Source organism: Coregonus clupeaformis, chromosome 33 (genome assembly GCF_020615455.1).
Source record: "Coregonus clupeaformis isolate EN_2021a chromosome 33, ASM2061545v1, whole genome shotgun sequence".
Lineage (NCBI taxonomy): Eukaryota > Metazoa > Chordata > Actinopteri > Salmoniformes > Salmonidae > Coregonus > Coregonus clupeaformis.
In genome coordinates, this window is record NC_059224.1 from 27,568,001 (window position 1) to 27,593,803 (window position 25,803).

General features: G+C 48.2%; 1 protein-coding gene across 1 annotated transcript in view; it reads left to right on the forward strand.

The window, feature by feature from the left end:
- LOC121548942 (afadin-like) overlaps nt 1-25,803 on the forward strand; it is a 130,747-nt gene that overhangs the window by 75,314 nt on the left and 29,630 nt on the right. Inside the window, 11 exon segments of the mRNA XM_041860618.2 lie at nt 225-316; nt 901-962; nt 2,379-2,584; nt 3,956-3,976; nt 11,930-12,075; nt 13,302-13,396; nt 13,706-13,971; nt 14,256-14,399; nt 14,771-14,969; nt 15,291-15,394; nt 17,861-17,941. Of these exon segments, the coding sequence (XP_041716552.1) occupies nt 225-316; nt 901-962; nt 2,379-2,584; nt 3,956-3,976; nt 11,930-12,075; nt 13,302-13,396; nt 13,706-13,971; nt 14,256-14,399; nt 14,771-14,969; nt 15,291-15,394; nt 17,861-17,941 (1,416 nt within the window).

Below are 25,803 nucleotides of genomic sequence, written 5' to 3' on the forward strand. Positions count from 1 at the left end.
TTTAATGTGATTGCGGTCCAAGTGTTTAATGTGTTGTTAATGCCATCAGCATCATTGTTGGGCTGCAGAACATTCCATCAAATCACATTTTATTTGTCACATGCGCCGAATACAACAGGTGTAGACCTTAGAGTGAAATGCTTACTTACAAGCCCTTAACCAACAATGCAGTTATAAGAAAAATAAGTCTTAATACCATACTGTGTGTTGCTGTGTCATTGCAGAGCTCAGGTAAGCTGGATATGGAGCGTTCATCCAACGGCAGCGAGAGAGGCATGGTCAAACCCATGATCCGCGGGGAGCAGCAGGACAGCAGGTGAGACACACACACACACACACACACACACACACACACACACACACACACACACACACGCGCAAATCTGGAATCTCCATTGTAGTCAATTAAATCCTAACAGTTAGGTTGACTGCTACTAGAGACATCTATGTGTTTTTTGTGGTGCTGCGTAGAGGGCAGTGGTACAGTAGCTAACGTCATAACTCTGTCACGCTCCGGCTGTTGGACACCCGATCTCCATCTAGGCCTTGTGAACCAGGCACAGCTCTATTCTCCTCACTGAGCTGTACTGGGTCCCCTCATCAATAATACAGACCACTGAGCTTGGTACACACACACAATGTTCATACATGCTGTACACACACACACACACATAAGGCTGCTCACTCTGACGCATAGGGAAGCTCATGCTCTCACAAACAACTACGGACACACACCACACACACATCTACGGACACACACACATCCAGAGCAGATTGAGCCATGCTGTACCGCTGTGCGTGGGCTCTGCCCCTGGAGAGGTGGGTGTCGGTGGACAGTGGGATGAACGGGCCCTTCGTGTACTGGTTCACTGAGAAGCACCACGTCTGTCCTCCCCACAGGTCCCAGGACATCCTGAGCCCAGAACTGACGCTGCCGGCCAGCATTGAGTTCAGGGACAACTGTGAGTACGGCAACCACCTTTTCTACTGGAGCTGAGTACTGGCGCTCTCTTTCTTTCTCACTTTTTCTTTCTGGCTTTTTCCTCTTTCTCTCTCTTTCTTTCCCTTTTGTACCTTTCTCTTCCCATTTCTCTCTTTCTGATACTTGTTGTTTAGTAAAAGTAATGATAACATAACTCGATATGGGCCTTCCACACTCCATCTGTGTGATGCTTTCAGTGTCTATTTTTAGCTGGAGGTCATGCCATAGTACACTTAGCTATTGTCTGAAAGATCGATGGGTGGAAAGTATGGATTCATTGTCTGCTGCTGCTAACTGGCTTTTAATGTTTTATTGAACACGGTCATGTTAACATTGAGTGAAATGGTATTATGTAAAACTACACACATTGTTAGACCTTAGTACCATAGAGGTCATATTTGTATGAATGTCTACATGCATTAGTCAAGCTGTGACAACAACTGCTGTGGTCTCTGAATGCCATAAGACACTTCCTCGTCTTATGGCATACAGAAATGTAGTGCGCTGCCAACCCACAGCTCTCTGCGTCCTCCCCCAACAGGGAATTGTATCTCTCTCGCTCTCTCTCTATCTTGCTTGCTCTCTCTAGCTCTCTCTCTCTAGCTCTCTCTCTAGCGCGCTCTCTAGCTCTCTCTAGCTCTCTCTCTCTAGCTCTCTCTCTCTAGCTCGCTCTCTCTCTAGCTCGCTCTCTCTAGCTCTCTCTCTAGCTCTCTCTCTAGCTAGCTCTCTCTCTAGCTCGCTCTAGCTCTCTCTTTAGCTAGCTCTCGCTCTCTCTAGCTAGCTCTAGCTCTCTCCTCTTTCTCTCCTTCCTCCTCCTATTCTAATCAATAGGGAGCATAACCCAACAGTTTACTCTGAATGACATGTAATGGTTTTCCCATGTGCTGCTACTTCATGTGAGATGGGCTTTCTCGCCCCCCTTGGGCATAGCTTTGTTAATTTAAGCCATTTTAACTGCCTTTCAAGCTCTTTTATATGCCTAACATTGTTTGTGGACTCTGCAGTCTTGGGCCCGGCTCAGTCAGTCACTGTATATTTTGAGTTTTGTGAGCTCATGTGTTTGGCCAGGGAGCAGAGAGAGCAGAGGCCTTTGATTTCCAATAGAGGGGGTTTGCTCTCACAACTCTCACAATGCTCTACAAACAACCCTTGCTGGGGAACCAGGAAGACAGGGTTGGGGACAATGTTATCACAAAGCCCATCTGAGTCCCTACTGTAACAAGCACACACACTGAGACTCCTGGGTGAACCTATAGCTAGTTAGTTTCTTTAAAGCCGTACTGATATGACCTGTGTGACCTATGTCATGTAAACTCACACCTTATCCTCTCCTTTGTGTGTCTCTGCCTATCTGTGTGTCTGCTCGTGTGCATGTCACCCTCCTTGCCCCCTCCAGCCGAAGATGCCTTTCTGTCGGCCATCATCAACTACACCAACAGCTCCACGGTGCACTTCAAGCTGTCCCCCACCTACGTGCTGTACATGACCTGTCGCTATGTCATGTCCAGCCACTACCGGCCCGACATCAGTCCCTCGGAACGCACTCACAAGGTCATAGCCATAGTCAACAAGATGGTGAGCATGATGGAAGGAGTCATCCAGGTGAGTCCTCACTGCCACCGTACTTTCTTTTTTTTCTCCTCTTTTGAATCAGCAGGACATCCAAGGGTTAAGGCCAGGGCTTGGAAGCATATATGACCACCTTATGTCCTGTCAGCCAGATGCCTGAGGAAAGGCCACCCTGACAAAAACCTTTGTTCTCTAACCTTTTGTTATTTTTCTTTTGATTTGCTTCATTCCACGACCTTCTAGAAACAGAGTGCCCAGGACCATAACAAAACCCCAAAGAAAATCTCAGTATAGCTGAGTAGGTAGTCGTCCAAGCATCCGTAGTAGTAGTAGCAGCAGTAGTAGTAGTTTGTCTTGCAGAGAAATCTTTTGCTTTATTCATCCAGGTCATTTCCAGAGAATACTTTGTATAGATGCGAAGCCCATGTTATGTGTTTGTCTGTCTGTCCAGCGTCTTTGTGTCCCTCTCGTAATGATTTAAACAAGGCATGACCCTTTAAATTAATTCACTGGAACACACTGAAATATAGGGTCCTTGTGTTCCAAAAGCCCTCTCAGCCAACACATAAAACCCAAATGCGTAGCAGTAACACCCATACTCTGAGACACCAACCCTGGAGTTGTGTGAAAAACCAAAATGGCCAAAATAGTAAAAAAAACTAAACACAGTAGAGTTTGACTGACTCCACATAGCTTCCTCTGAGATGGAGGGAGTTAAGATGTGTGGTTGGTCTGGTCAGTCCTTATGGGATTCCTCATCCTGTCTCTATATACAACCCTAAAGACACAGTCTCAACTTACATGCAGAGTGTAGTCTGTTATTAATAGATTATTATCTGTCTACACACGAACAGTGTCTGAGACATACACCAAGGGCATTAGGGAAATCTCCACATGTCTGCGCTGCTCTGCATGAGTCTTTTAGGAATCAGTCATTAAATCCATTTAAAGGTGGTTTTCATCCGGATGATTTTGGAAATCCAAGTCTTAAGCCTCCATAAGAGACATTGGATATTTAGGCTGTGTTTCTTAAATCATAAAATTGGCACAAAGTCTCTGCCTCCTACAGGAATACTTAATTTTGGGTACATGCAAAAGTATATGCTGCCAGTTGAATATGTGCCATTTTTAACTACAAACACCCATAACTTTTAATCAAAGGAGTTAATTTAATCAAAAGAGCTCCTCTAGACGCCTTTTGTAAACGGAACATCCTAAATTATAGAGAAGGTTGTTGTAACGTCTCTTTGACTCAAAGGGACTAGTGTGTGTGTGTGTGTGTACTGTGTGTTTTGTTGACATGTCTGTGTCAATCTCTGTCCATGCCTTGGCTGTTGTTGATAGTCTCTCTCTGTCCTGTGGGATGTCTGTCTGTCTGTTTCCCCTCTCACCTCTCTGTTACAGGAGATTCCTGAAGGGGACCAGGTAGGACACCTAACACGTTGCTAGGGGAGAGAACTCTCTCTCTCTCTCTCTTTTATCTCTCTCACGCCGTCTCTCCCTCTATCGGCTCAGTCAAGCTTTGCTCAGTCCTCCATGCTTCTTTTCTCCATAACAGAAACCCCCAAAAACCCTCAACCAAACCAAACCGCCAAATAATCCCTCCTCCTACAGCTGGACTCTAAAACACCAACATAATAACCCTCATTCAGCAACTTGGAACATGTGGTACTAAAAACAACCCCAACCAATCTCTCTGATTGTGGAACCATTTTAATTAATTCATGTAATGTGACCTGCTTTACTGCGCTTCAGTGTGGATGAGAGACAAACCCCGCTGTTCTTTTGCTTTTGTTGAATTTTTCCCTTTAAATTTTTTATTTTATGTCTGGTTTAACGTCGTTGTTCTTTTGGACGCGTTCTGTTCTGTGGCCGTTCTGAAAGGGGGGTGTTGTCGTTTCGTGGCGGGGATAGACGAGTGCGGAATACACAGGGGCCAGTGCCGGCCGAGACACGTTGGGCGGACCTTGTGTATCCCTTTTTCTTTGTGTCAAGGGGACAGTGACATTAACTCATCACACAGACCAGACACTGGGCTCTAAAGCACTATCTGCCGCCTCATAGTTTTCTCTTGATCATCTCTGCTAAATGTTAGAGGTGTTCAAGACCAGCTTTATAGGGTAAAATACAGTGCCTTCAGAAAGTATTCATAACACTTGTCTTAGTCCACATTATGTTGTTACAGCCTGAATTCAAAATGGATTAAACATATTTATTTTCTCACCCATCTACACACAATACCCCATAATGACAAAGTGAAAACATGTTTTTAGAAATCTTTGCAAATGTATTGAAAATGAAATACAAAAAGATCACATTTACATAAGTATTCACACCGCTGAGTCAATACATATTAGAATTACCTTTGGCAGCGATTACAGCTGTGAGTCTTTCTGGGTATGTCTCGAAGAGCTTTGCACACCTGGATTGTCCAATATTTGCACATTACTTAAAATACAATTCTTCAAGCTCTGTCAAGTTGGTTGTTGATCATTGCTAGACAGACATCTTCAAGTCTTGCCATACAGTTTCAGGTGATTTTAAGAAAAAACTAACTATGCTACTCAGGAACTTTCAATGTCATCTTGGTAAGCAACTCCAGAGTATATTTGGCCTTATGTTTTAGCTTATTGTCTGTTGAAAAGCAGAGGTTTTCCTCTAGGATTTTGCCTGTGCTTAGCTCTATTCTCTTTCTTTTATCCTAAAAAAACTCCCTCGGCCTTGCCGATGATGAGCATACACACAACATGATGCAGCCACCACCATGCTCGAAAATATGAAGAGTGGTACTCAGAGATGTGTTGGATCTGCCCTAAACATAACACTTTATATTCAAGACAGTTTTACTTTAGTGCCTTATTGGATGCATGTTTTTAAAATATTTTTATTCTGAACAAGCTTCCTTCTTTTCACTCTGTCATTTAGGTTAGTATTGTGGAGTAACTACAATGTTGTTGATCCATCCTCAGTTTTCTCCTATCACAGCCATTAAACTCAGTAACTGTTTTGAAGTCACCATTGGCCTCATGGTGAAATCCCTGAGCGGTTTCCTTCCTCTCCGGCAACTGAGTTAAGAAGGGCGCCTGTATTATCTTTGTAGTGACTGGGTGTATTGATACACCATCCAAAGTGTAACTAATAACTTCACCATGCTCAAAGGGATATTCAATGTCTGCTTTTATTTTAATTTATTTTACCCATTTACCAATAGTGTCATGCGGTGAGGTGTATGTGTGGTGGAAGTCAGGCGCAGGACACCGAGGCTCAGTCCAACAGAGTTTACTCAAAATTTCCAAAAGGAAACGGAAAAACAAACGACCTCAAACAACAAGAGGCGAGCATTTACGCAAAATGCGTAAAACACAAAAAATGCAAACAAGAAGCAAAACACGCAGCACAACGACAGGCGAACAACAACACACAATCCTACCAAGCAAAAAGACGGAACTTATAGGACAGGTGATGAATACACAATAGGACACAGGTGTGACAGACAGACAAAAGCAATCACACACAGAAACATAGATCGGTGGCAGCTAGTACTCCGGGGACGGCGACCGCGACGCCTGCTCGTACCAGGAGGGGGAGCAGCCTCGGCAGAATCCGTGACAGTACCCCCTTGACGCGCGGCTCCAGCCGTGCGCCGACCCCGGCCTCGGGGACGGCCAGGAGGACGCGGACCCGGGCGCGTGGGATGCCCACGGTGGAAATCAGTCAGGAGGGATGGATCGAGGATGTCCCTCCTGGGCACCCAGCACCGTTCCTCCGGACCGTACCCCTCCCACTCCACGAGATACTGGAGACCACTCATCCGGCGCCTCGAGTCCAAGATGGTCCGGACTCTGTACGCCGGGGCCCCCTCGATGTCCAAAGGGGGCGGAGGGGTCTCTCCTATCTCATTATCCTGGAGTGGACCAGCTACCACCGGCCTGAGAAGAGACACATGGAACGAGGGGTTAATATTTTTGTACTCTATAGGCAGTTGTAACCTGTAACACACCTCGTTCAACCTTCTCAGGACTTTAAAGGGCCCCACAAACCGCCGACCCAGCTTCCGGCAGGGCAGGCGGAGGGGCAGGTTTCGAGTCGAGAGCCAGACTCGATCTCCCGGTGCGTACACCGGCCCCTCACTGCGGTGGCGATCGGCGCTCGCCTTTTGTTGACGGATGGCACGCTGCAGATGGACATGGGCAGCGTCCCACGTCTCCTCCGAGCGCCGAATCCACTCGTCCACCGCAGGGGCCTCGGTCTGGCTCTCGTGCCACGGTGCCAGGACCGGCTGATACCCTAAAATACACTGGAAAGGTGTTAATCCGGTGGAGGAGTGGCGGAGAGAGTTCTGGGCCATCTCTGCCCAGGGGATATACCTCGACCACTCCTCCGGCCGGTCCCGGCAATAGGACCTCAAAAACCTACCCACATCCTGGTTCACACGTTCAACCTGCCCATTGCTCTCTGGGTGGTACCCCGAGGTAAGGCTAACCGAGACCCCCAGACGTTCCATGAAAGCCCCCCAGACTCTGGAGGTGAACTGGGGACCTCGGTCGGACACAATATCCTCGGGGACCCCATAGTGCCGGAACACGTGGGTAAAGAGGGCCTCGGCGGTCTGTAGGGCAGTAGGGAGACCCGGCAGTGGGAGGAGACGACAGGCCTTAGAAAACCGATCCACAACGACCAAAATGGTGGTATTACCCTGGGAAGGGGGTAGATCGGTCACAAAATCTACCGAGAGGTGGGACCATGGTCGTTGTGGAACGGGCAGAGGATGTAACTTACCTCTGGGCAAATGTCTAGGTGCCTTACACTGGGCACATACCGAGCAGGAGGAGACATAAACCCTCACATCCCTGGCTAACGTTGGCCACCAGTATTTTACGCTAAGGCAGTGCACCGTCCGACCAATACCAGGATGTCCAGAGGAGGGTGATGTATGAGCCCAAGAAATAAGCCGATCACGAACCTCGAGCGGAACGTACGTCCGCCCCACAGGACACTCGGGGGAGTAGGGTCGGTACGCAGCGCCCGCTCGATTTCCGTATCGACCTCCCATACTACCGGAGCCACCAGACAAGACTCCGGCAGTATGGAAATAGGCTCAATGGACCTCTCCTCTGTGTCATACTGCCGGGACAGGGCGTCTGCCTTACCGTTCTGGGACCCAGGGATGTATGTGATCTTAAAAACAAACCGGGTCAGGAACATGTTCCACCTAGCCTGACGAGGGTTCAATCTCCTAGCTGCCCGGATGTACTCCAGGTTACGGTGATCAGTCAGAATGAGGAAAGGGTGTTGAGCCCCCTCAAGCCAATGCCTCCACACCTTTAGCGCCTGGACTACAGCTAACAGCTCCCTGTCCCCAACGTCATAATTGCGCTCCGCCGAGCTGAGCTTCTTAGAGTAGAATGCACAGGGGCGGAGCTTAGGTGGCGTGCCGGACCGTTGTGACAGGACTGCCCCAATACCGGTCTCGGACGCGTCCACCTCTACTTGGAAAGGCAAAGAGGGATCCGGATGCGCCAGCACCGGGGCCGAGGCAAACAGGTTCTTCAGCTTGACAAATGCCCTGTCCGCCTCAGCTGACCACTGCAAGCGCACCGGACCCCCCTTTAGCAGGGACGTAATGGGAACTGCAACCTGTCCAAAGCCCCGGATAAACCTCCGGTAGTAATTAGCAAAACCCAAGAACCGCTGCACCTCTTTTACGGTGGTTGGAGTTTGCCAATTACGCACAGCCGATACCCGATCTACCTCTATCTCCACGCCAGACGCGGACAACCGATAACCCAAAAAGGAGACGGACTCCTGGAAGAACAGGCATTTCTCTGCCTTGACATACAAGTCATGCTCCAACAGTCGTCTCAATACTCGGCGCACCTGGGCTACATGCTCGGCTCGTGTAGAAGAGTACACCAGGATGTCGTCGATGTAAACTACTACACCCTGCCCATGCATGTCCCGGAAAATCTCGTCAACAAAGGATTGGAAGACTGAAGGAGCATTCATTAACCCGTATGGCATGACGAGATACTCGTAATGACCCGAGGTGGTACTAAATGCTGTCTTCCATTCATCCCCCCCTTAATGTCGCACCAGATTGTACGCGCTCCTGAGATCTAACTTTGTGAAGAATCGCGCTCCGCGTAATGATTCCGTCATCGTCGCAATCAGTGGCAGTGGGTAGCTGTATTTAACTGTAATCTGATTGAGACTACGATAATCAATACACGGGCGCAATCCCCCGTCCTTCTTCTTCACAAAGAAGAAACTCGAGGAGACTGGGGAAGTAGAGGGCCGTATGTATCCCTGTGCCAAGGACTCGGCTATGTATGTCTCCATAGCCGCTGTCTCCTCTTGAGACAGGGGATACACATGACTCCTGGGAAGAGCTGCTCCAGTCTGGATATTTATCGCACAGTCCCCTGTCTATGAGGAGGTAGCCTTGCTGCCCTCGATTTACTAAAGACCAGTGCTAAATCCTCATACTCGGGGGAATGCGCAGTGCGGGCACTTGGTTCGGACTCTCTACCGAGGTCGCCCCTATGGAAACACCTAGACATCTCCCCTACACACTGGGCAGACCACTCCATAAGAGCCCTCTGTTGCCACGCTATGGTAGGATCGTGGGTACTTAACCAGGGAAGCCCCAACACCACTGGGTACGCAGGAGAGTCAATCAGATAGAACTGAATAATCTCCTCATGACCCCCCTGCGTAGTCATAGTCAGCGGTGCTGTGACATCCCTGATCAGACCCGACCCCAACGGCCGGCTGTCTAATGCATGGACAGGGAATGGAACTTCTACCGGCCGAAGGGGAATTCCTAACCTAGCACAAAATTTACGATCAATAAAGTTCCCAGCTGCGCCTGAATCTACTAGCGCCTTATGCTGGGAATGAGGTGCCACCTGTGGAAAACGCACAGGAATACTCATGTGACCAACAGAGAGCTCTGGGTAAGTGGGGCGCCTACTCACCTGAAATGACTCCCCAGTGCGTGACCTGTTGTCCCCTCTCTCAGAAGACCCTCCCCAGCACCTGGCCGTGGTGTGTCCTCCACGGCCACAGTTGGTGCAGGGGTTGGCCCTCCTCGGGTTCTCCCTCCTCCTCTCTCTAGCGCCAGCACCCCGAGCTCCATAGGAATAGGCTCGGAGGTGCTGGAGGATGGAATGGACGACCCCCACTCGGGACGTCCCGCGGGTAGCCAGCAGGGTGTCTAGACTGATGGAGATGTCCACCAGCTGGTCGAACGACAGGTTGGTGTCCCTGCAGGCCATCTCACGACGAACGTCCTCTCGTAGGCTACACCGATAGTGGTCAATGAGGGCCCTCTCATTCCATCCCGCATCCGCTGCTAGTGTCCGGAACTCCAGTGCGAACTCCTGTGCGCTCCTCTTCCCCTGTCGGAGGTGGAATAGACGCTCTCCCGCCGCTTTCCCCTCAGGTGGATGATCGAAGACAGTCCTGAAGCGGCGGGAAAACTCCGCGTAGGTGATGGTGGCGGCGTCTATTCCCCTCCATTCGGCGTTGGCCCACTCCAACGCCCTCCCGGAGAGACAGGAGATGAGGGCGGAGACGCTCTCGTATCCCGAGGGCGCCGGGTGTATGGTGGCAAGGTAAAGTTCTACCTGTAGGAGAAAGCCCTGACACCCGGCTGCAGAACCGTCATATGCCCTCGGGAGCGAGAGCCGAATGCCACTGGGTTCCGGTGCTGAGAGAGGAGGACTGGCCGTTGGTGCTGGGATGGTGTGAGAAGGCGTGGGCACCTCCCGATTCATCAACCGGCGCAGACGGTTGGACACCTCGTCCATGGCGACCCCGAGTTGCCGGATCATGGCGTCCTGGTAATTAATCCGGTCCTCCAGGGAATTGGGTATCGCCGCTGTTCCTGCTGACTCCATGGAGATGGTGTGTTGTTCTGTCATGCGGTGAGGTGTATGTGTGGTGGAAGTCAGGCGCAGGACACCGAGGCTCAGTCCAACAGAGTTTACTCAAAATTTCCAAAAGGAAACGGAAAAACAAACGACCTCAAACAACAAGAGGCGAGCATTTACGCAAAATGCGTAAAACACAAAAAATGCAAACAAGAAGCAAAACACGCAGCACAACGACAGGCGAACAACAACACACAATCCTACCAAGCAAAAAGACGGAACTTATAGGACAGGTGATGAATACACAATAGGACACAGGTGTGACAGACAGACAAAAGCAATCACACACAGAAACATAGATCGGTGGCAGCTAGTACTCCGGGGACGGCGACCGCCGACGCCTGCTCGTACCAGGAGGGGGAGCAGCCTCGGCAGAATCCGTGACAAATAGGTGCCCTTCTTTGCCAGGCATTGGAAAACCTCCCTGGTGTTTGTGGTTGAATCTGTTTGAAATTCACTGCTCGATTGAGGGACCTTACAGATAATTGTATGTGTTGGGTACAAAGATGAGGCAGTCATTCAAAAATCATGTTAAACATTATTATTGCACACCGAGTCAGAGTCCATGCAACTTATTACGTGACTTGTTAAGCACATATTTACTCCTGAATTTATTTAGGCTCGCCATAACAAAGGGGTTGAATGCTTACTGACTCAAGAACATTTCAGCTTTTCATTTTTAATTAGTTTGTAAAAATGTCTATAAACATTGACATATAAGGGTTATTGTGTGTAGGCCAGTGACACAAAATCTCAATTTAATCAATTTTAAATTCAGGCTATAACACAACAAAATGTGGAAAAAGTCAAGGGGTGTGAATACTTTCTGAAGGTACTGTACATGAGGACTGAACTGAATGTCCATCCCAGAAAAATATTGTTTGTGTACTAGTTGATGTAGAATATTTGGGCCAGTGCAGAGATGGCTGCTGCTAGAGTAGAGGACCGGCAGAGAACCACTCCACACAGAAGCTAACTAGAAAAGAGAAGTTGAAGGAAATTCTCTCTACACTGTTCTAAGGTCAGTTTCTCCCTAAATGGTTACGGTTAGGATTGGGGAGGGTAAACTGATCTTAGATCTGTGCTTATTACATGGGACTTCTACCTGGAGCGGTACAAGAACTGCCACTGTAATATGCCAAACAACCTGTTAATCCAGTAGCCTACTCTGCAAAGGGCCCTCCCTCAAACTGACCTTGAAGTCAGGGACCTGTTCGCTCTGGGAGAGGCTGTAGTTAGGGGCCAGTGTCTGGTTCTGTGGGTCTCGGATTGGGGTGGGGTAGGGTGTCTGACACAAGTCTATCCCTGGAGTGCTGCTACTGCTCATGGCTGTGAGTCTGAGAGAGTCACCCCCCTGTGTGTGTCCTACCCTGCCTCTGACCCCTGCTCTCTCTCTTGCTCTTTCTCTCTCTGTCTGTCCTGCTCTGTGATTGGTGTATTCCAGAAGCAGAAGAACATCGCGGGGGCCCTGGCCTTCTGGATGGCCAATGCCTCAGAGCTGCTCAACTTCATCAAACAGGACAAGGACCTGTCGCGCATCACACTGGATGCCCAGGACGTGCTGGCACACCTTGTCCAGATGGCCTTCAAGTGAGTGACCCGACTTCCTCCCTACGCTCTGGCCCCGGTCTCTTTCCTAACCCTGGGCCTCTCTAGTTTGGTGCTCCTGTCGAACGTTTAAACTGCCTCTGCCCTGTCTCTGGTCCTGCCCCATTGTGTACTCCTACCCTGTTAATATCTTGCCTCTTTTCCTGTCCTAGTCAAAGCTGCCCTGTCATTATACCCTCCCTTCTTACCACTCCCTATAGCTCTATGATTCTTGTTCCTGTCCCTCTTCCGATCCTTTCCTTGTCCTCACTATCCCGTCCATGACCTAAACACAAGGCTTTAGGTTATCCTGCTCCCAGCTGTGTCTGTGTGCTAGCCAAGCGGTGCAGCAGCTCCACACTGTGTGAAAGCCATCAGGGCTAACTCAAACCACATGTGAACCACAGGAAACTATCACATTCATGGTAATGAGATAATTGGGAAATTATTAAGGAAATTATAGATCCAAATGTGACCTTCACTGCCACTGCTGATTCTCCTGAGAGAGAAATCAAAATATAGGTGTTTGCTGCCCATGGAAAAAAAAGGCCCTTGTTCTCAATGTTGTAGCTAGCGCTTAGCTGTCCGTGCCAACTTCTGCTTGAGCTCAACTGTGAGCTGTGTTTTTAACTAGCAATTTATCAATGTCACAATGTTATATTGAATGTTGCAATAGACACAGGGGGTTACGCAAGATAATGGTCTTGCTTCATCTCAGACCATGTACGGATCTGGAGAAAGTAGTATTTCTGGAGCCATTGTGTGGATACAGGAGCAGGAAGGGGAGCAGTGAATGTGTGGAATGTCCTGGGCCTGGCTTGTGTTGGCCGGGCTGGATGGGCCTGGGGAGAGGTCTCAGTAAAAACACAGTGGTTTCAGACGGCTCTCTCAGTCCCCCGTTCCCCCTGCTCTGCTTGCCACTCCCTGGAATGGCCAGCTGAAAGAACTGGTGCTTTGTGTCCCCAGAGTAGATCAGAGCGGTGGCCGAGCCGGCCAGACCGCTGGTTTACTGTGGGATTCCAGGAGAAGTCCCCTTAGGGCCTCAGAGCAGGGGGAGTGTGTGTGTCTGCATTCGTGTCTGTCTTTGTGTTTGTGTGTTTCTCTCAGTGCAATTGAACATGTGTGAGGTTGGGTTTGCGTAGGTGGCCGTATATGCATTGTATGTGTCTTTGTGAGTCCATATCCATGTGGACTATTCAGAACCAATGTACTGTATGTTGTTGTCTCAGGTACCTGGTCCAGTGTCTGCAGTCTGACCTTAATAACTACATGCCTGCCTTTCTGGATGACCCAGAGGAACAGAACCCTCAGAGGCCCAAAATAGGTGACTCACTTCTGTTCATACGCTAATACTCTTACTGTGTAAATAAACTACTGTCAGCCAGGCCACAGGGTACTGTTACCAGTGTATTTACAGCCACACAGAATGTCACTCAACTTGGTTTTGAAGACTGAGCCCTCTAGTGGGGATAAACTGTATAAATCAACTGAAACGTTGGTAGAATTTCTACTCCTTCTTACTTTTCCCTATGGACTTTAATGGGATTAGACCCAAGGGTCAATGGTGACTTCACTAGTCCTAACGCTCTCCTCCTCCCCCCATTCCTTATCCTCCTCCTCTCTCCTCTCACAGAGGACGTTCTGCACACCCTGACGGGCGCCATGTCGCTGCTGCGGCGTTGCCGTGTCAACGCGGCACTGACCATCCAGCTGTTCTCCCAGCTCTTCCACTTCATCAACATGTGGCTGTTCAACAAGCTGGTGACGGAGGCCGACTCTGGACTGTGTTCACACTACTGGGGCGCCATCCTCCGCCAGCAGCTCAGCCACATCGAGGCCTGGGCAGAGAAACAGGGCCTGGAGCTGGCCGCCGACTGCCACCTCAGTCGGATCGTACAGGTAGGGTACACCTACCATTGTCCAGGAAGGCACATCCTGTTAGGGCTGTTAGCTACCCACTGTTTTCCATACCATGACTTACTGTAGGCAGGGCAGGCCCTTTCACCTCGAAAGATTACTTGTCAAATGGTTTCTATTGAAAACATGTCAGCAGCTCTGGATGATGCTTTAGGAGCCTTTGTGACCTACCTTGTAGGGGAAAGCATTTAGTATGGACCACAGGTCACTGTAAATCGAGTCCTTCTCTGTCATTAATAGTTCTCTGTTCTGTTGTTCCTCCCCAGGCTACGACTCTCCTCACCATGGACAAGTACTCCATGCAGGATGTGCAGAACATCCACAACACCTGCTTCAAGCTGAACTCCCTGCAGCTCAACGCCCTCATGACCAACTACCACTGTGCTCCCGATGAGCCTTACATCCCCCCCGTAAGACATGACGACAAACTGCTCCATTCACATAGTACAGTTACAGTGAGTGACTATGAATGAGTGATTCTGAAGTGGAGAAATAGGGGGTTGCGATTTGAAGCATTGCTTAACACAAGTCTCCTCCCGTAGTTGTAATGCGTTGGAGTTTGTCCTGTACGTTTTGGGCAAACATTAGCTAAGCTCTTCACTTGACTGATCTTCTTAGCTATTTTTTCCAGTTGCAGTTGCTGCCTCTACATGGATGGTTTTTGAGGAAACAGTCAGAGGACTATTAGACACTTATACTTCTGCTCAAACTAAACCCTCATTGGTCCATCTGGTATCTCTAACTAGACCCTTATTGGTCTATCTGGTGTCTCTCCCAATAGGACCTGATAGACCACGTGGTTGCCGTGGCGGAGAACACGGCAGATGAGCTGGCCCGTAGCGACGGCCGAGAGGTCCAGCTGGAGGAGGACCCCGACCTGCAGCTGCCCTTCCTACTGCCCGAGGACGGCTACTCCTGCGACGTCGTGCGCAACATTCCCAATGGATTCCAGGAGTTCCTGGACCCCCTTTGTCAGAGAGGTACTTGTGTAGAAGAGAGAAAAAAACATTAATGAGTTACATTCCGGAATGTCACACAGGTTGTGTTCTGTCATTGTGAGCCAATCAGAGGCTGAGCTGACCCGTGTTTGTTCTGTTGGCAGTGGAATGTAGAATGTAAGAAGAGTCTGGGAGACTGGAGAGCTGTTTGCTCCTGTCCTTATCATTGTGTTTGCTTATGCGAGAGAGGGAGGTGTATTCCAAGAGCAGTTTGTGCTTCCGTGTCACTGTAATCCCAGATCTGTACTAAGTAGTAGTAGAAGAAGAAGATAACTGTGTGATTTTCTCTTGTGTCCTGTGCAGGATTCTGTCGACTAACCCCTCACCCGCGCTCCCCTGGGACCTGGACCATCCACTTTGAAGGAGCCGACTGCGACAGCCACTTCTCTGCAGAAAACTCAGACGTGGTAGGTGTCCCTCTGGCCGTTACAACTGTAGAACTATGCAAGGCAAAGACCATTACATTGAGCTGCATGGTAATGCGGAGTATTGGCTAGTACTCATGACGCAGACTGTCCTTGTACAATAGCCACCATAGTACTAAGTAACAGATAAGCACAGCTACTTTGAGCTGTTTATGATACTTAAATATGTTTCAGTTACTCATCATGTATGCTTTGTGACAATGTTTTGGAACGGCTCATGCTGTATGTAACGATCGTATGAACAGCCTTTAATGTCCCATATTGCAGTCATGTAATCACTGTTCTGCTCTACTCTACTTTACCCTAACACACACACACACACACAGACATACTCCCTCCTGCTCAATTTCAATCAACACCATTTACACCACAGAGGCCAATTATTGACCGGAGGGCTCTGGAACAGCAGCAAATGATACCCTTTTCCTCACCCTAATCACACAAAAGCCCCTATATTGCACTGCTTCCTGTATAATTGCCCTGTTTTTCCCCAGCTCTCCTTTTTCATGCTTCAAACCCCAGGTCAGCTCAGGGCGGGCGTCAGCCCCAGCCCCCACAGTATTAAAGGGATTAGGGAGAGGGAGGGAGTGAGGGGAGGAGGGCATCCAAACCGTTTAAACACTGCTGAGGTTCTGATTAATGGCCTCTTGGTTGTGTGCCAGGCAGGGTGACCCCGGCACCCCACCTCATGTTACCACCGGCTTGCGCCAGAATCACTACTGTAGTGTTCCATAGTGTTTTCCTGTTAACAGCCATTACAGGGTTAATCAGACACACAGAGACAGACAGGGGATCCCTGAGGAGAAGAACAATCGGGTGTATTCATTCGTCGGATTCCGTTTCAAAACGTTTTGTCGGTTGCAAAAAGTTTGGCAGCAGAAACTGTTTACTCTAAATGGAAAACGTTTTTCAACGAAAACGAGAGTTTCTATTGGACACTTTTAGGTAGCTCCCTCCCCATTTCGTTCTGTTTGTTTCAATTTGATTCCTGGAGTAAATGGTCTCCGTTGCAAAACGTTTTGCAATGGAATTCGACTAATGTATACACCCCAGGTGTCTAGGTTTCCCTGGTCACTAGTACAGACAGGAGGTGTAACTGTAGCTAGCCTAGTGCAGTCAGACCTTTTAGGAGAGCGGATGTGGTCCTAAAACCCAGGAATCTCTCTCTCTCTCTCTCTCTCTCTCTCTCTGTCTCTCTCTCTGTCTCTCTCTCTGTCTCTCTCTCTGTCTCTCTCTCTGTCTCTCTCTCTCTCTCTCTCTCTCTCTCTCTCTCTCTCTCTCTCTCTCTCTCTCTCTCTCTCTCTCTCTCTCTCTCTCTCTCTCTCTCTCTCTCTCTCTCTCTCTCTCTCTCTCTCTCTCTCTCTCTCTCTCTCTCTCTCCCTCTCTCTCTCTCTCTCTCTCTCTCTCTCTCTCTCTCTCTCTCTCTCTCTCTCTCTCTCTCTCTCTCTCTCTCTCTCTCTCTCTCTCTCTCTCTCTCTCTCTCTCTCTCTCTCTTCTCTCTCTCTCTCTCTCTCTCTCTCTCTCTCTCTCTCTCTCTCTCTCTCTCTCTCTCTCTCTCTCTCTCTCTCTCTCTCTCTCTCTCTCTCTCTCTCTCTCTCTCTCTCTCTCTCTCTCTCTCTCTCTCTCTCTCTCTCTCTCTCTCTCTCTCTCTCTCTCTCTCTCTCTCTCTCTCTCTCTCTCTCTCTCTCTCTAGTTAAGAGTTAGTTTCTTAACTTCATGAATTGCTATTGTCTGAATGAATGCATTGTAGCCAGCTGAACCCTGCATCACCATTGCCCTGCCCTCTAGCACTTGGTGAATCACTCCAATGGCATTCAGAAATACTTGTTCTGCACCACATCAGATGAGAAATGCCACCACAGCCCTGTTACTTATTGTGGCTTTGTATCCATTCTCTCTCTCTCTCTCTTTCTCTTCATCTCTGAACTATGTGGCAGTACAGCAAAGCTTTTCAGCTGAGTGAAGAGTTGTTTGTGTCTTTGGGGCTGTTGAGTGTCAATGTGTTCAGTGCCATAGGGAGGAGAGGCTGTCTGTCTGTGTGCCTCTTTGTGTGGGAAGCACTGCTCTCTCGCTTTCACTCCCTCTTCCTCCCTCTCCCCACCCTGTTTCCAGGCAGCCCTCCTTTTAAATGAGCCCATTGAGAGCCTCTGGAGCCAAGTGCATATGGCTTTCATTCTTGACTCCTCTCCAGCACCCGCCATTTCTCGTTGCGGTCACCCCAACCCAGCTCTCTCTCTGTATGACTGCTCTGCTCTATTCCCCTGCTTCCTCCTCCTGCGCCTCATTTTGCCAGAGGAGCGTCCCAGAGAGAGAGCTCCCAGCTCTGAGAGCCTTTTAGAAGCCTGACTGACCTGCTCACCGGATCCCACCACTGACACCAACTGCACTCCAGCTACTCCAGTTGATAGTTTTTTCCGACGCTAACGCTGCTGTCTCCTCTCGTTGCAGCAAATGCGGAAGGAACCGGAAGTTGTGACGGTCACCCTGAAGAAGCACAAAGGCATGGGCCTCAGCATTGTGGCTGCCAAGGTAAGACATCTCTTAATCCTGTCCTTTAGTATTTAAGCTAAAAGGTTTTTGTCGATACCCACTAGTACTCCTGGAAGAGGTTTGTGACCTCCTGGAAGAGGTTTGTGACCTCCTGGAAGAGGTTTGTGACCTCCTGGCTGGGAGGGAAGTGCTATCTGAACGATGAGAAATACAGAGACTACAGAAACAAGCCAGAAACATTGAATTACATTTGTTGCATCCATACTCGAGCAGACTTGATGCCTTCTGCCTGGTGAACACATAAATAATCAAAAATAAGCCCTTATCTCAGCCGTTGTTAAGAGCCTGCCTGACCGCGCCTCAAGGTTTTTTGAACGTGTCCTCATTTTCTGGTCAACAACAATGCCAGTGGAACATGCTGTTTCTAGCCGTGTGGATGGATGTAAGAGCCTTAGTTTGTACTGGGTTCTCTTCTGGGTTGTTTACTACATTACCCTGCTGTAACCCCGGATAATGATTGGATGCCAGGAGAGATATGGGCAGAGCAGGGAGCTCTTTGATAGAGTGTGTGTGTGTGTGTGTGTGTGTGTGTGTGTGTGTGATGAAGCGACTGTCATGGTTCCTCTACTGGCAGAGTTAGCTCGACTGTTCTGCCTGACCTCAGCACTCTGAGGGTGTTTGAAACACACAGGCTGTTTTTACTGGAACAGGTCGCTCTTTGTTTCTGTCCGTCTGTACGGCAAACATTCAAATTGGAAGTCAAAACAACAGTAAGCAAATCTGTCTCCCGACTGACAGTGTGTTTCCTCCTGAGTTCCAGCCGTCCCTGGTCCTAACCATCATGTCCTAGTGTCGGAGGAAGCAGAGCAGGCAGGGAGGAACCCTGTGGTTTTCAGACACTGTGGTTTTCCTCACCTTTTGGTCCGACTGTGCTAACAACTTACAGTAATAGGCTCTTTAAATAGAGCGTCATAATTTGCAGTGGCGAATTAGTTAGTTAGCATAGAACATAGGCAGTGTTGGCCAGCTGTTTTTGGCCTGGGTGACTGACTGGCAGCTGGCCCAGTTTTAGCCCACTTCTGACCCGGTTTGGTCTGTGTGGGTAATGTGAATGTGTGTCTGGGGTCTTACTAGGCTGCCAGAAGAGTGGGAGTCTGAGAGGAAGAGGTGGTGGTGGATAGAGGAGGGGGGAGGAAAGGGGGGGGCCTTCCTGAACTGTTTATTTTCAAAGCAAAGTGCTCGAGTTTGAGGTGGCCACATCCCCTGTGTTTTTACTGCTATTTTCAACCTGAGGTGGTGTGTAAGGCAAGAAAGACGGAGAGAGGGGGCGGAGATGGGGAGGGCGGAGGGAGGGAAGGAGAGAAAAATGGGAGGGGAGGACGGAAGACACAGGGCAGAGACAGACTGGGGAAGCAAGGGAATGAGAAAGAAAAACCAAAAGCGGAGAGTAATGATAGTTTTGCCTGGTACAGAACACACAGCTGGGAAGTGCTCTGAAAGGTTACCCAAACTGCAGAGTAGCGGGGCTAGTGGACTGGTTATGTAACAGTCTGGATATGGTATTTCCTACTCCGGCTGGCTGCTGATATTTGCCATATGGGTCCTACAGTAGCATGTAAAGTGGAGCTATCTCTTTCACTCACTGCTCCGCACTAGTCTCTCCTCCTTCGTTAGCTGTTTTTGTTTTGTTCGCTGTGATCTGCCCCTTGTTGTGGACTTTTTAAATTGAGCCTGAGCTCCAGCCTGCACTAGCCGAGCGGGAACTAACTATCTACACCATGTGGTTCTCTGTGGTCGGGAGGAAGGACCAGTCCGAGTCGGTAAGGTGCTATGCTCACTTCTCTTGGAAACAAGGGTTTATGCCTTGTATGTTTTTTTAGCCTTTTTATTTAACTAGGCAAGTCAGTTAAGAACAAATTGTTATTTACAATGACGGCCTGCCCCGGCCACACCCGGACGACGCTGGGCCGATTGTGCGCCGCCCTATGGGACTCCCAATCACGGCCAGATTGTGATACAGCCTGGAATCGAACCAGGGGGTCTGTAGTGACGCCTTTAGCACTGAGATGCAGTGCCTTAGACAGCTGCGCCACTCGGGAGCCCAAAGTACCCTGGTTGTGTGGGTATGGTGTGAATGTGTAGAGGTATTGGCAGGACAGCAGCAGGAGAGGAGGTGGTTGAGGATGGGAAGACACAGGAAATAGAAGGGAACTCCAGTATGTGCTGCTGTTCCACTCGCTGTAACCTTCACACCGTCTTCCATATCTGACACCTTGGTGTTCTTTTGCTCAAGTTTACTTCTCAGTTTGAGTTCCACCTTTCACAGTTGGTCATTTAAAATGTGTGAGACTGTTAATAAATGTCCAGCGCGGACCAGTTCTTCATATTGATATGACCCACTATGTAAGGGACCTAGGATGCTCGTCTCTACGTGCTGTTTCCCAGTTTGGGGTGCTGCAATGCACACACACAGGCCATAACTTCAACTCTAGGACAAGAGCTTGATTTTGAACTTTTGGCCCCATTTTAGTTGATTCTACTCTGAACGATTATGTAACTTAGCAGGGTTTCCCAAACTCGGTCCTGGGGCTCCCCTCTGGGTGCACGTTTTGGTTTTTGCCCTAGCACTACACAGCTGATTCAAATAACCAACTCATCATCAAGCTTTGATTATCTGTGTAGTGCTAGGACAAAAACCAAAACGTGCACCCGGGGGCGGGCCCCAGGACCGAGTTTGGGAACCCTTGCTGTAGAGAGCTGTAGCAGCAGTAACAATGGGAGGATGTGCTCTGGGCTCACTTGGCTGTGTTCTTCCTGCTGCTGGCTGGCTGTGAGACGGGACTTTGAGCTTTAGCTTACACGCGTGTGTGTGATCTCAGACTGTAGAAGCACTGGTCACTGCCTACCAGTGCTGCCCTGGGGCACAGCAAGAGCTACAAGACATACTGTATGCCTTCTAGTGATGGCGGGGGGAAAAAACAATAGTTACATATCGCAATATAATTTTTGGGATGATATTATATCGATATTTGACTCCAAGTATCAATTTGAAGAATAAAAAATATATATAAGAAACGTCCTTTTTCAGGACCCTGTCTTTCAAAGATAATTCGTAAAATCCAAATAACTTAACAGATCTTCATTGTAAAGGGTTTAAGCACTGTTTCCCATGCTTGTTCAATGAACCATAAACAATTAATGAACATGCACCTGTGGAACAGTTGTTAAGACACTAACAGCTTACAGACGGTAGGCAATTAAGGTCACAGTTATGAAAACGTAGGACACTAAAGAGGCCTTTCTACTGACTCTGAAAAACACCAAAAGAAAGATGCCCAGAGTCCCTGCTTATCTGCGTGAACGTGCCTTAAATTGCAATGTCCATACTGTGAGACGCCTAAGAGACAGGACGGACAGCTGATCGTCCTCACCGTGGCAGACCACGTGTAACAACACCTGCATAGGATCGGTACATCCGAACATCACACCTGCGGGACAGGTACAGGATGGCAACAACAACTGCCCGAGTTACACCAGGAACGCACAATCCCTCCATCATTGCTCAGACTGTCTGCAATAGGCTGAGCGAGGCTGGACTGAGGGCTTGTAGGCCTGTTGTAAGGCAGGTCCTCACCAGACATCACCGGCAACAACGTCGCCTATGTGCACAAACCAACCATGGCTGGACCAGACAGGACTGGCAAAAAGTGCTCTTCACTGACGAGTTGCGGTTTTGTCTCACCAGGGGTGATGATCGGATTCGCGTTTATCGTCGAAGGAATGAGCGTTACACCGAGGCCTGTACTCTGGAGCGGGATCGATTTGGAGGTGGAGGGTCCGTCATAGTCTGGGGCGGTTTGTCACAGCATCATCGGACTGAGCTTGTTATCATTGCAGGCAATCTCAACGCTGTGCGTTACAGGGAAGACATCCTCCTCCCTCATGTGGTACCCTTCCTGCAGGCTCATCCTGACATGACCCTCCAGCATGACAATGCCACCAGCCATACTGCTCGTTCTGTGCGTGATTTCCTGCAAGACAGGAATGTCAGTGTTCTGCCATGGCCAGCGAAGAGCCCGGATCTCAATCCCATTGAGCATGTCTGGGACCTTTTGGATCGGAGGGTGAGGGCTAGGGCCATTCCCCCCAGAAATGTCAGGGAACTTGCAGGTGCCTTGGTGGAAGAGTGGGTTAACATCTCACAGCAAGAACTGGTAAATCTGGTGCCGTTCATGAGGAGGAGATGCACTGCAGTACTTAATGCAGCTGGTGACCACACCAGATACTGACTGTTACTTTTGATTTTGACCCCCCCCCCTTTGTTCAGGGACACATTATTCCATTTATGTTAGTCACATGTCTGTGGAACTTATTCAGTTTGTCGCAGTTGTTGAATCTTGTTATGTTCATACACATTTTTACACATGTTAAGTTTGCTGAAAATAAACGCAGTTGACAGTGAGAGGACGTTTCTTTTTTTGCTGAGTTTATATTAAAAATAATTGCTACTGTAGGTAGATTTAGCTAGCGCTAGTCGGCTGTACCTGTGCCAAAACCCCAGTATTTTTCATCCTATTGCTTGTTCTCATCATCTTTTTAAATAGTGAGCCAACATGTTTTACACACTTTTTTTATGTCTCATAACTTTTTTCATGCTCAATCTTGTCTCTCTGAAGCAGACATATAGTGAGCAATATGTTTGGAGCATCAAATCGCAATAGAATCGCAGTATCGAATAGCAATACATATCATATCGGCACCTAAGTATCGTGATATCGTATCGTGAGGTCCCTGGCAATTCCCACAGCAGGGTTCCCCAACTGGTGGCCCGCGGGTGGTTTTATTTGGTCCCGCAAGTTTTCTGTTGAATTTCCATTGTTGGACATAAAAAACTGTAAAAACACCAGGAAATCAGCTCCAAGGGATTTTAATTTGGGAAATCTGGGCGGCAGGTAGCCTAGCTGTTAAGAGTGCTGGGCCGGTAACTGCTGGGCCAGTAACTGAAAGGTTGCTGGTTCGAATTCCCGAGCCGACTAGGTGAAAAATCTGTCTGTGCCCTTGAGCAAGGCACTTAACCCTAAGTCGCTCTGGATAAGAGCGTCTGCTAAATGACTAAAATGTAAATGTAAAATGTATTTTCACGCATAATAGAGAGACACGTGATAATTTACAAATGTAAGCAAGGAAATTATTATGTTTTAGTCAAATATTATATCTATCGGCTTCTTGCAGTCAATTTGCAGTCTACAAATTATTTGTAATTATGTTCCGGCCCCCCGACCATCCGCTCAAGAAGAAACCGGCCCGCGGCTGAATCTAGTTGATGATCCCTGGCCTACAGTATATTTCCTGGGTGGGTTGTTACTAGGAACAACATGACAAAACACTGTTGTGGGTTTCCAGCTAACAATCCATTTGTCATTCTTTCTCAGTGACAAATAGAATGTTTAGTTATTTGCCCAGTGAGTTCACTGTTCCAATTGCCCTGATCAGACTCTTCTCTCAGACTTTTGGGTGAAGTGGTAGACAGTGACACACATTATCATGGGCAATTACCACTTTGCCATGATGCCTCCCTAACCAAAGATATAATCATCTGACAGCTATGGGAGCCATGCTTGTGTTTAAATGTGGACCTAGTAGGCCAGTTTGAGTCCTGGAGCCTAATATAATTTGACAGCTCTCTCAACTGCCCAAATATAATTGTTTCATACTGTCAGTGAAGATTTTGGAGGATGCTCACGTTTGTGACATAGTGCTCATTCCATGTTTGACTGTGCATGCCTGGATTAGGAGCAGGTACTGACTGACAGAGAGTGTGTGGCAACAGATATATGACCACCACGTAGTGTTAGAGGAATGTAAAGAAATGCTGCTAGAGGTTTGGAACATGCTGTTCTCTAGGTATTCTCCTCTCAATGGTGTTAGTAGCATGTCCATAGGACCAGACATCTAGTGTCACTCTCCATAATTGTCACTCTCTTAAAGCCTTTGGAGCATTGGGTCCGATGGTTTGTGTCCCTGGTAGAAGTGTGTGTGTGTGTGTGTGTGTACGCTCTCTGACCTTGTTGGAAGGGTTTCTAAATCAGACTCTGACATGTAGCACATCTGGCTTGTAGCACATCTACCCCTGAAAGGACCCTCGTTCCCGCCGCTCTGTGAACTACTGTTTTTATGACTTAATTAGAGCAGTGGGCCTACTGTGTGCCCCCCTCTACATCCCTGCAACTTAAACACATACTTTCTGACAGACAAAGAGAGGTGCATGTTATTAAATGACCAAATGAAACACTTGAATAGCATAGAAGATGATAAGGAATGAGCGAGAGATGGATTGTACTTTCCAGGGAAAGATCAAAAGAACCCCTTCTGACCCAGAACCCTGTCTGCCTGTCTGTCAAGACCCGGTTTAATAGAAAAGCACATGAAGAGCCTTGCAGCCTCCTCTAACCACCACCACCACCACACACCCCAGACAGAGTGGCAAAGACACACAGCTCTGTGTGGTCTCCACTAACCCAAGCAAGCAGGGCAAAGTCACCCCCCTCCCGCACACACACACACACACACACACACACACACACACACACAGGCGTCTGACTCAACATTGAGGGAAGCATACTGGAATCATTTAGACCACAGCCACATGTCAAGACGTTCCCCTCTGCTATTAGTTGATTATCAGATTAGTGTGGTGCCAAAGTGTGTCTCTGACGTGATAATATGGGGTCACACACAGTGTCTTGCACAGAGGTGGCCACTGTGCTGAGAGCTCATTCTGATGATAGCACTGTCTGACGCACTTGACATCCGATTCAAGGAAACATTCTCTTTTGCTTAATTCAACGCCACAGAATGTTCTATCTCGAGAAAAATAAGAAGTCAGTCTTGTAAGATGATATGGTGCTGCTACTAGTTCCTTTCTCCTTCTGTCTCCAGTCAGATTGTGTAGCGTAGCCTGAAAGAATGAAGAAGCTTATTGATGGAGCCATTTACACGTCAGTATGGAGGTCAGATTGAACACCTCAGAGCTGTGGGAAAATTGACTTCAGACTGAGATTTGTGTGTGTATATTATAAACTCCCTCAGGACTCCAGTCCACCAAACTTGACTTGGTGTGATGAACTATTCTCTCCTGTGCTAAACCCCCGAGGCAGGAAACTGCAGATCATTGTATGGCTTTATGTCTTCTAGGTGTCTGGTTTGAGATATATGCAGGCATGTACACACACAAACACACACACACACACACACACACACAACAGGGTTTCCGTTAGCTGGCAATTGACCGCTTTTGGCCAAAAATGAAACGCCGATAAATTTAACTGTTGCCGGCCAAAATGACCGGGAGGAAAATAATCCCATTGCAAAAGAATGCTTTTTACTCATTGATGGAAATTCCAGTCGATGGAAATACATTTGATGTCATGCTTATCGGTCTATAGGATAATTAGCATAATTTAGTGGAATTAAATTGGCCTGTGTATTTTCGTTAGTCATCAAGTATTTTATTTATCCAACAACTATGACACGCACACAGCATACAGAGCCTATTTTGAGCGGGATTTTCCTGTAGCTCCTCAGCTGGTTGCTGCTGGGGAAAATGCTATCGCATGTTAAAAACTGTTTTGGTGCACAACATTATCAGGACAGAGAAACCAGAAAGATGCTCATTGCTCACATGGAGCACTCCAAACAAAAGACAATGAAACAATTGACAAATCTCTTAAATGATCGTTATGAAATAAACCAAAACTTGTTTCTCACAAGTGTAGCAGGTTGTGAACCATGTTTCCACTCCGAGAATGAGAACGGTAAATGACTAATACATGCATAAACAGAAAGGTATGTAACCATTTTTCGCTTTGTCATTATGGGGTATTGTGTGTAGATTGATGAGG